Here is an 11,742-nt window from a genome sequence, read left to right as displayed (position 1 = left end):
CTCGCGTGTTCCTCGTTGTACTTCTCCACATCAGGCTACCAAGAACCAGGGGCCCCTGTCACCTACAGCAGGATACTCCAGGTTAGTGGTACTTCTCAGTTATTCTCGGTCCTTCGCGCAAAGTTAATTCACGGCACCCCGCGTGCACATTTGGTCCTAATCGGAGCCGGATCATAACCTCACATTTATCGGTTTCTCGGTCGACGCTTTATCGCGTATCGCCGCAATGACTAACGAAGAAGTGTTGCAATCTCAAATTAAGAAGCTCGCCGTACTGAAATCTACACGGGAAAAGTTATTTGCTCAAGTTCAAAACTGTTATGACTCCGTGAAGAGAACCACCGTTGATACAGCTCTTCAGTTCAAGCCTCGGTACGAAAAACTAGAGGTTATTGAGATAGAAATGGATAAGACTCAGAATGCAATTATTCAGCTAAATGCAGATTTATTGGATAATCGCCATGCTCTCGAAGTCTGTAAGGTGCAAACAGCTTTCGATGATTTACTATTTAACACACGTGGTCGTTATTTAGACCTGGTGAAGACACAACCTCCGCAGCAAACCAGCAGTAATTCGGTCGCCAACAGCAACCAGCATTTGCCCAGAATAAATATCCCTACGTTCACCGGTCGCATCGAAGAATGGTCGGCGTTTTTCTCACTGTTCGATTCGGTTGTCCACAAAAACGATGCGTTATCAGAAGCTGAAAAATTCCAGTATTTGCGCTCTTATCTGCGAGATGACGCATTAACAGTCATTGCCAATTTTCATCTAACCCCCGAAAATTACGCACTGGCGTATGAAGCATTGCAACTTCGCTACCAGAATAAAAGACGGTTGGCGACTCACTACGTCAATCAAATTCTAGGTTTTACTCCGTTATCATCCCCAAGTTCTAGCAGTTTGAGACATTTTTTGAATATTCATTCGAATTCCATTAATGCTCTTAAGGCTTTGAATCTTCAAGACCTTGGTGATTTTTTGCTGTTTCAATTATCGTTTGCAAATTTGGATCCTGTATCTAGAAAAGCTTTTGAGAATAGGCAAAGTTCAAATTCCGTTCCAAGCTATCAGGCGTTAATTGATTTCATAACGGATCAGAATCGAACGTACGAACTTCTCTCTCAGGACACAAAATCACCGAAATGTAAATCCCTATCAGTTAAGTCATTCCGTGCTTCACTCATGACAAATGCCAAATCCGATGCCTCCTCTACGTGCTCTGTCCCGTGCGTGCTCTGCAAAGGTTCACATCCCTTTCCGGCATGCAGCGAATTTCTCCAGAAAACAAATGAACAGAAATATGATACGTTGAAGAGATTGAGACGATGTTTCAACTGTTTGGGTGCTCATAATCGAAATGAATGTCAATCTCGTAAAACTTGTCGTATTTGTCACAGCAACAAGCATCACTCCGTGTTACACCAGGAGTCCAAGGCGGATACCTCCGAAACTAGTACTTCTCCCTCTGTAGAGGAAAGAAAATCTCCCGTTGTGTTTTCGTGCAAGACCTCAGCGGAGCGCAACACTGTTTTACTAGCGACTGTGACAGCCCAGATCCAAGACTGTAATGGAGATTATCACAAGATAAGAGCTGTGGTTGATCCCGGCTCTCAAGTATCAGTGATTACTTCATCAACGGCGCAACATTTGGGATTAAAAAGAAGCAGATCTCCCATTGAAGTTACTGGCATCGCCAGTTCTCCTGTCCGAACTCAAGGTCTCATTCGTACCACTCTACGCTCTAGAACTCGTGCTGATGTCGTAAACGTTCACGCTGTTGTACTTTCGGATATTCCTAATAAATTTCCTAGTCAGACGTTACCTTCTCACATTAAGGATCAGTTCAGTCATCTAACGTTAGCTGATGAAAACTTCCATCAAGCTGCTCGAGTTGAATTCTTAATTGGAGCAGATCTATATCCTCACATTTTATGTAATACGCAGCCTAATGTTATTCAAGGACAACCCTCTGCCATTGACACAATCTTTGGATGGATAATTATAGGCTCGATTTCATCTTCAACAAATTCCCCCTTGTGTTCTCTTCTCACATGCACCGATTCTCTTGATGATACCGTTCGTAAGTTTTGGGAAACTGAGACTCTCGCTGATAACCTTTCAGTCTCCAATCCTGAAGATGACTTTTGTCAAGCTCATTTCAAGGACACGCACTATCGCGATCGAGCAGGCAGATATGTGGTATCAATGCCAGTCCGTGAGCAGCGCTCGCCGCTTCTCAGCAACCGAGAGACAACTCTGAACACTTATCTCAAAATGGAAGCTCGAATGTCTCGGCGTCCCCAACTCAACGCTGCTTATATTACTTTTCTCCAAGAATACCGCGATCTCGGACATATGCAACTAGCCGCACAACCTTCCATGTACGTAATGCCTCATCATTGTGTTCAAAAGGAAACTAGTTCAACTACCAAAGTGCGAGTTGTGTTTAACGGATCCTCCCCTGACTCAAACGGGACAACGCTTAATCAGCAACTTCTGCCCGGTCCTAAGCTACAAAAGGATTTGAGCCACATTCTCATGAATTTTCGCCTTCATGCTATAGCAGTCACAGCGGATATTCAACGGATGTATAGACAGATTTGGTTGAATCCAAAGCAACGTTATCTCCAGCACATATTCTGGAGGCCAGATCCCGCTTCTAATGTACAGGAGTATGAGTTAAAAACAGTGACATATGGTTTAGCACCATCAGCATATCTTGCTCAGCGTGTCCTTCTCCAGCTCGTCGAGGACGAAGGGCATGAGTTCCCATTAGCAGTGCAAGCTATCACAGAAAGCACCTATGTGGACGATATTGCGCATGGTGCCTCTACAGTTGAGGAAGCGAAGTCGCTACAGTTACAACTCGCAAACCTACTCAATCGTGGCGGTTTCCAGCTGAGAAAATGGGCTAGTAATGATCCAATTGCTCTAGATCATGTTCCAGAACAGCATCGTGAATCTCCGTTGAATTTCTCAAGTGACGATCCTTCTATTAAGATTCTTGGATTACGGTGGGATCCTCGGTCTGATACTTTCACCTATTATGTACAAGAATTTGATTATCAGGTTACCAAGCGCACTGTTCTTTCTTATATCGCTCGAATCTTTGATCCCATGGGGTGGTTATCTCCCATAGTATTTTGGGCTAAGCATTTTCTGCAACAGATATGGATCTCTAAAGTGGGCTATGATGATATTCTGCCGCCTTCCCTATCGGAGGCTTGGGGAAGGTTTTCTTCTCAAATGCGGTGTCTCCGCGCACTTAAAATTCCTCGATACATTCTCCAAAGTTTGCCACGTGTGCTCTTGGTGGGATTCTCGGACGCTTCCTCTAAAGGATACTCCGCTTGCATCTATTTACATGCGTATGATTCCAGTAGCACTTGTAGCAATTATCTTTTGAAGGCCAAGAACAAAGTGGCACCCCTCAAGACATTGACTATTCCTCGATTGGAACTCTGTGGAGCGTTGTTATTATCTAGACTACTTCGTGATGTGATTAAATCTCTTAAAGCCGTAAGATTTGAAAATGTTCATCTCTATACCGATTCTCAGATTGTCCTTGCATGGCTCCACACCTCTCCTCATCTTCTCAAAACCTACGTGGCCAATCGTGTAGTTCGCATATTAGAGCTTACATCTCTTCACCAATGGGCACACACAGTGTCGAATCAAAATTCAGCCGACTTTGCGTCTCGAGGATTATTTCCCGAAGAGATCATGGATTGTCATTCCTGGTGGAATGGACCAGATTTTATGCAGAATCCGCCGTCCAAGTGGCCCGTAAGAGGCGATAATTATGTCGCACCCGAAGAGCTCCCTGAGCGTAAAAACGATCCTATAGTTTTGCGCATTCAAGCCGACCCAGAAAATCCTCTGTATGAAGTTGTGTCACGATTTTCTTCATTGAGTAGACTACAACGCGCTTTCGCATTTATTCGGCGATGGCTACTCCGAATAAGATGTCCTGAGATGAAAGGTCCACTCTCAAGCGAAGAGATGCGATACTCGACCTTATCGCTTGTGCGTCTCACACAGCAAAACCATTTTCCTCTGCTCATAGAAGAGTTGCGTTCCAAAGGTCACACCACAACTCCATTAAAGAAGCTGTTCCCATTCTTGGATGCAATGGGTATAGTTAGGGTGGGCGGACGGCTACGACACTCCGCCCTTCCCCTAGATGCGAAACACCCTCTGCTTTTACCTCAGAAAGCTCATCTCTCTGCGTTAATTTGCGACTACTATCATTTGTACGCTTGCCACGCTGGACCTAGAAGCGTGCAGACGCTTATACAGCAGATGTTCTGGATAATATCGATTCGATCCCTCCTACGGCAGCGCATTTTTCGTTGCATTCGCTGTTTTAAGTTTAAATCGAAACCTGTATTTCCCTTGATGGCTGATCTACCGCCAGCTCGAGTTCAACCTAGCAAACCGTTTTCCTCTGTTGGCATTGACTTTGCCGGACCCTTCACGGTCAGGGAAAGTCGTCGACGTAAGGCCCACACATACAAAGGGTATCTCTGTTTATTCATATGTATGTCTACGAAAGCGGTCCATTTAGAAATGGTCTCGGAACTCTCCACGAAAGCCTTCTTAGCCTCGCTCAACAGATTCACCGCACGCCGTGGTCTACCCTCTGACATATACTCTGATTGCGGACGTAACTTTCTCGGCGCCGCTCGCCACCTGAGGGAGGTGAGTCAGTTTCTACGTTCGCACTCCTCTGAGATAACGAGTTCCTTAACTTCTTTGGAGATAAAATGGCATTTTAACCCTCCAGCCGCTCCCAATTTTGGCGGCCTATGGGAGGCTGCGATCAAATCCGCAAAGAGTCTCTTGTATCGATCAATCGGCACCTCTCTCTTAACTTTCGAAGAGTACAGCACGCTATTTTGTAAGATTGAGGCGGTATTGAACAGCCGTCCTTTATGTGCCGTCACCTCTAACCCAGAAGACGCTGTAGATTACCTAAGCCCTGGACATTTCTTAGTCGGCAGACCTTTATTGCAACCTCCTGAAGCTCCCTTGGAGGACAACTTGAATTGGACCTGTCGGTGGCAACTACTCTCCCAGCTGTATCAGCGGTTCTGGAAGAGGTGGTCTACGGAGTATCTCCATACTCAACTCCAACGTCAGAAGTGGAATAAGGATCAACCAAACATTCAACCCGGCGCCATTGTCGCATTGTATGGCGCAGAAACTACCCCCCTTTCATGGCCGTTAGGACGCGTACAAGAGGTACATCCTGGAAACGATGGAGTCGTCCGTGTGGCCACAGTGAAAACCGCGACCGGTTTATATACGCGTCCGGTAAACAAGCTCGTGATTCTCCCAACCCAATTCTCAATGGAGAATTGAGTGAACTCTCATAATGTACATAAGGAACTCTCTTTAATTTTCGTTTAATTTTTCGTTAAATTTTGTTAAAATTTGGTGGGCGGTTATGTTCGAACATAATTGCTCCATTCCGGCGCACGCGCGAGTGAGCGGAAGTAGTACGCTACTGAACGTACAAGGTGCATGAGTGAACGGGTTTTACTCTCGCGTGTTCCTCGTTGTACTTCTCCACATCAGGCTACCAAGAACCAGGGGCCCCTGTCACCTACAGCAGGATACTCCAGGTTAGTGGTACTTCTCAGTTATTCTCGGTCCTTCGCGCAAAGTTAATTCACGGCACCCCGCGTGCACAACTACTATAGGTGATCTTATCAGCGCATTAGATCGGGGGACCTGGAATAGAAAAACATATGTTGTCTCGAATTGCGGCGCGGAACAAAAAAATTAATTTGGCCTAGGAGTGGATTGCAATCTATTTTATTATTTAACAAGTTGTATAAGAATTTTATTATTAAGAACATGCGACGTGTTTCTAGTGAATTAACATCTTTCTTTGGATGGACTCTAAGTGATTATTATATATTTTATAAATAGGATAAATGAGTGTGGCGTATTCTAATCTAGATCTAATAAATGCATAGTATAGTAATTTCAACGCATTTACATTAGAAAATTCTCTGCAATTGCGATGCATAAAACCAAATAGTGTATGACATTTCGCAATAACTTCAAGAACGTGCTCATTAAAGTTATATTTGCTATCAAAAGTAGCTCCTAAATTCTTAATGTTAGGTACTTTTTTTAATTGAGTGTTACCAATACGGATAAATCATAGTCTTTAACTTATGACTAAAAGACATAACATGACATTTGGAATTATTTAATTTCAACGCGTTTGTCGAACACCAGCAAGTTACTGCATCAAGATCACTCTGAAGAACTGAGGAATCTTCAGTCGAGTTGATTTCCACATATATTTTCAAATCGCCAGCGAACAATAACTTATTACACGAAATAACATCTGTTATGTCATTAATATATAACAGAAATAACAGAGGACCAAGGTTTGAACCTTGTGGTACTTCCGATGAGGCAATATATGGATTGGAAACAAAGTTCCTATATCTAACAAATTGCTCCCTATGTAGTAAATATGATTTAAACAGTGCAATGAGGGGTGAAGTAAATCCAAACCATTTCAATTTTGTTAAGAGTATGTTATCTATCTGATCAAAAGCTTTATGGGAGTCAGTATATATGACATCGATTTGACCGTTATCATCTAGCGATTCTGCAATATATTGACTAAAACATGCTAAGTTAGTGATAATGGACCTTTTATGCATAAAGCCGTGTTGATAAGGTGAGATGAAATTACGAACTTCACCATAAATCCTCTTATACAATATAGTTTCGAAAACCTTGGTAAAGTTACACATTAGTGGTATAGAACGATAATTTTGAATATTATCAATATCACCTTTTTTGAAGATTGGACATACGAATGATTTTTTCCAGATGTTCGGCACAGTTGAAGTTTTTAGTATTAAATTAAAAATATAGAGTAAAGGTTTAGCGAAGATGTCAGCACAGTCTTTCAAAAAGAAGCTAGGTATACCGTCGAATCCCGTTATAAGAGTGTCTTTAGAACTCTTCAGTGCTGCAATGACTTCATCTTGGGACATAGTTGTGACACTAACTGGATGATAATACAGTGTTTTTGCTGGTATGTTAATATTGACATTAGAGGGATTGTATACACTTTTAAAGTATTCTCCAAATGCGTTGACAATATCTTCTGGACTGGTTAATTTTTGATTATTGAAATTCATTAACCCAGGTATTCGCGTGCTTCCTTTTTTCTTTTGTATAAAAGTCCAAAATCTGTTTGGATTAACTGTGATCGATTCTTGAATATCGAATAAATACCGCTTATGAGCTGAATAGATTAATTTTTTTGATTTGGAACGCAACTGCTTAAATAATGCAAAGTGGTGTTGAGACTTATGTTTTTTATATTGCTTTAACGCATAGTGCTTGTCACGAAGACATCTGATATTGGTATTATCAAACCAATCTGGATAATTTGAACTTCGTTTCGGCTTGTTGGATATTTTAGGAACAGAATCTTCGAGGATAGCGGTAAGAGTATCATAAAACTTTGTACATGCGTCATTAACATCACCAGAACTTTGCAGGAATGACCAGTCAGTAACTACCAGCTGATTGTAGAGCTTATGAAAGTCAGCTTTCTTAAAGTTAAAGATTTTATTTGAACTATTCATTTGAAATTTCATGGGCAGCACTGAGTTTGTTTGAATAAAAATATCTAATGCTGGGTGATGCGGATCTTCTGGTACTAATGGTTCATTAGATCTATCAACTAAACAATTATTGGTCGAGAAAATCAGATCTAAAACACGGTTGTGACTGTTTACTATTTCATTGTACTGAGACAGATTAAAAAACAAATAGAAGTTATTTAAGATTACGCCATAGTTGTTAATAATGTTGGTATTAAACATGGGAAGATTAAAATCACCTATTATGATAACATGATTCTTATTTAATTCGTCAACAGTGCTAAGGATATTAAAGAGTAATTCATAGTCGTGCGAAGTAATCCATGGAGGGATATAAATTGCAAAAATGTAGAAGTGTAACCCTTTGTTGAAAGATAATTTGACACCGATTATGTCAATAATCGGCAGGATTTCGGTAATCATAGACAAGTCAATTTTTTGACACAAGAACTTGTTTGCTACTGCTAAGAGAACTCCACTCCCTCTAGACAAATTTAATCTATGTATATCTCTGTCATGACGAAAAATGAAATAATTATCTGGGAATAATTCACTATCAGAAATGTCGTTTGTGAGCCAAGTTTCCGTTAAGACAATAATATCACCGTTATAGGAACAGACATTGTTATAAAAATCAATTACCTTAGAACGTAAGCCACGGACGTTTTGGTAAAAAAACTGTACGCTGGAACTGGATGCACTCAATTGATAGATTATGTCTAAATCTCTGGGGAAGACACAATATTCAATATTTTTTAAAAATGTGATTGTTTAGTGTTTAATTAATCGTTCATTCTTCGAAGGAAATTGCATTTTTAGACGAGGAGAGAGCATTTTTCGCTTCAACTTTTATATCAGTGCAAAGACAACATTGAGCTCTATAGGGAAGACGCGGTCATTTTTGTTTAAAATTTATATTTATCAAAATATTTGCTTTTTAAAAAAATACTGAATAATGAAAGTAAAGTGAAACTAGGCAACCCTATTTACAAAGATCCGTTTCAATAAATGGTTGAGTTTTACACACCAGGGAGCCTTGCCGACCGACCCTTTCAGGTAATCAGTTCAGGTATGTTCTTTAGGTCATAAAACTCATATATATTCTTAGCTGACCAACATTGTTGAAACTCTTTTACAAGTCGATTTCTTTCATTGCTGACATAATTTGATTTAAAAGTATGCAAATTTTTATAATTTTATACATTCTACTAAAATATTTTCTTTCATAAAATGATTCAAATATTTTTTATTAATCTGTCATTTTATGTATTAATCAATACACAAAACTGACAAGATTTAGATTCTTATCACTTCACTAACCACTTATTTACCTGAACAATAATATTTATTTAATTTTAATTTTTTGATATTGTTTTCCGCACCACCTATGAGGTAGAGTATATTATAGGCACGTTTTTTACGTGGTATCTCCAGTAAACATATTCCACTATTACTATTTATTCCTGTGTGTGTTTATACTAGAAGGTCAAAAGATTTATATGAACTGCACATGACGCGAATACAAATAAAAAATTTTAATTGTACAATTTTTTCTTTACAATTTGTCTAATGGGTTGACTTGTTTAATAACGAGAATCTACTCTCTCCGGAAGTAAGGCATATAAATAAAATTTTTCTAGGGCTCTATCATATTATTTTTCCAAAATTTATCATCTCGTTGAATTAAGCATTATTTAAATTGGACATTTTCTATGCAAAGATTTATAATAATATTAATAATAATAATATTAATAATGTGTTCATTGCCCAACAGCTCATAAGAACCTATTACAGAGCAATTGATACAAACTAAAATATTATCAATCCAAACAAAAAAAGAAAAGTAAATAAATAAGTACAAATAAATATACCGGATACCTGAGCACTCATAAGTTTAAATTAGGAGTTACTTAACAAGTAGAAAAGTAATAATTACTCTCTTGTGAAGCTAAATACTTAACATCTTTTAGATTTATATTAAAAATGTCACAATCTCTCAGTTTGTTGTTAAAATTACTACACATAACATTAATCGGGCTTTTTACCAAAATATTTGTGCGAGCGGTGGATAGATGCCAAGGTAAAGAGTGTCTGTTATTTACACGTGGTACATGAAAGAAGATTTTGGCCAAAAGTTAACTGCAGTCAATTTTATAATTGACGATTTTAAAAAGAACCATTACAGCACTAACTTCTCTTCTAGCATGTAAAGACGGTATATTAAACTCTCTTTGAAGTATCAAATTGTCACATCCTCTAGCAGGGTAGGAGCCATATTTTTTAAACCATAAATATTTAAGAAATTTTTTTTTGAACTGATTCGATGACATTAATATAGCAATAATAAATTGAATACCAAATTAGGCAACCATACTGTAAGCGTGATATAATGTACGCATTAAACAGCATTTTCATAGGTTCAGTAGAAGTGAAATCACGACATTGTCTAATTATAAATCCAAGCAAAGAGAGTGAATGTTTTACTACTTCATCAATATGGAACCGAAAAGAGAGCCGAGAATCAAAATAAATTCCCAAATCTTTTACAACATCACTCCTGGTGACGTGTTCTCCATCTATTGTGTAATCAAATACAATAAGAGATTTTTTATTACCAAATGACACAACTTTACATTTACTAATAATAATATTCAAGAAGTTATTATTAGAACACCAAATTGTAAGTTTATGTAAGCCCTCCTGAAGTTGCAAACCATCATTAAGATCATTTATAATACAAAAAAGCTTAACATCATCTGCATATAATAGAATGTAACAATTCAGTGAATCAGGGAGATCATTGATAAAAACAGAAAAAAGTAGGGGCCCAAGATTGGAGCCTTGGGGAACACCGGATACTGCCTTAAAGAAGAACGATGAAAAACCATTGTAAAAAACGTATTGCAATCTATCACTTAAGTATGATCTTATAAGTTCCAAAAGTTTACCAGAAGAACCGTACGATTCTAACTTTAACAATAATAACCTGTGATCAATTCGGTCAAAGGCCTTTGCAAAGTCTGTGTAAACGGTATCAACTTGGGACTGATTGTCAAGTGCCTCTGAAAGAAATTGTGAAAAACATGTGAGATTTGTTTCAGTGGAGCGTTTACCCATAAAACCATGCTGAATATGAAAATAGATATGCGAATACAGAACTATCTCAAAGATTTTAGCGAAGTTTGAAATTATGGATATTGGTCGATAATTACTGACATTCGATTTTTCACCTGATTTAAATATAGGGGTAACTTTAGAGGTTTTCTATTTTGAGGGAAAAGTACAGTAAAACCTGTCTACGCCGGAATCGCGCGGGTTGCGTTTTTTACAACCGAACTTTTGCTAATTTCTTTAACACCCAAATTTTGCTGCACGTGTACATTAATTAAATCCATTTTGTTGTTATTGGTGGTTGTTGTTTGGGCCATTGCGAACACACATATAACCACGAGAGATACCAATTAAATGAGAATTGAGAACAGTGATTTTTTGTTGACAAAAAATGCACCTGCAGGTCCACGAATTGAATTATATATTTTTCGTAGAAATCATCAACTTTGTTCTCGCTTCCGTTTTACACAGAGTTGGGTGCATGTATTTTGACACGTTGGGACTGCGGAAAATTTCTGCGATGAGCAGTTTTCCGCCTTCTACAGAGTCCGGCATAGACAGGTTTCACTGTACCAGTACTAAGAGCAACATTAAAGATTATTGACAGAAGCTGGACAAACAAACCTGCACAGTCACTTAATAGAAAGCTTGGTATTTGATCTGGCCCTGCTATAAAAGAATTTTTAATATTACGTAAAGCAGACAAGATGTCTTTATCAGTGATTTTACTGATATTTATGGGAAGAGAGTGAACTCCAGTTGTAAATTTTTGTGGCGATGAACTTTGCGACGAACTGTAAGAAGTCTGAAAATACATAGCGAATGCATTAATTATGTCATTAGTAGACAGCGGATTTCTGTCGGGCTACGTCACGATTATAGGTGGGAACGCGCTGGATCGCCGGGACTCAGTAGCGGGTGATAGGTAATCACTAAATTTAATCGTCACTTATTCCATAAATACAATTCACGATTTATTAA

At 38.8% G+C, this 11,742-nt stretch overlaps 2 protein-coding genes across 2 annotated transcripts; one reads left to right on the top strand and one right to left on the bottom strand.

Annotated features, from left to right (window-relative positions):
* Window positions 1-226: 226 nt before the first annotated feature.
* On the top strand, window positions 227-5,368 carry LOC135143849 (uncharacterized). The gene has a single exon (XM_064075790.1). The coding sequence runs from the start codon at window positions 227-229 to the stop codon at window positions 5,366-5,368; it is 5,142 nt and encodes a 1,713-aa protein (XP_063931860.1).
* Window positions 5,369-5,726: 358 nt separating this feature from the next.
* On the bottom strand, window positions 5,727-11,078 carry LOC135143848 (uncharacterized). The gene is made up of 5 exons (XM_064075789.1): window positions 10,983-11,078; window positions 10,637-10,712; window positions 10,025-10,226; window positions 6,783-8,377; window positions 5,727-5,740 (listed from the first exon to the last, which is right to left on the bottom strand). The coding sequence occupies exons 1-5, from the start codon at window positions 11,076-11,078 to the stop codon at window positions 5,727-5,729; spliced, it is 1,983 nt and encodes a 660-aa protein (XP_063931859.1).
* Window positions 11,079-11,742: the final 664 nt, after the last annotated feature.

Source organism: Zophobas morio, unplaced genomic scaffold (genome assembly GCF_036711695.1).
Source record: "Zophobas morio isolate AGI-343-1 ecotype UQ-CSIRO unplaced genomic scaffold, CSIRO_AGI_Zmor_V1 ptg000076l, whole genome shotgun sequence".
Taxonomy (NCBI): domain Eukaryota; kingdom Metazoa; phylum Arthropoda; class Insecta; order Coleoptera; family Tenebrionidae; genus Zophobas; species Zophobas morio.
This window is presented reverse-complemented; position numbering and strand designations above follow the sequence as displayed.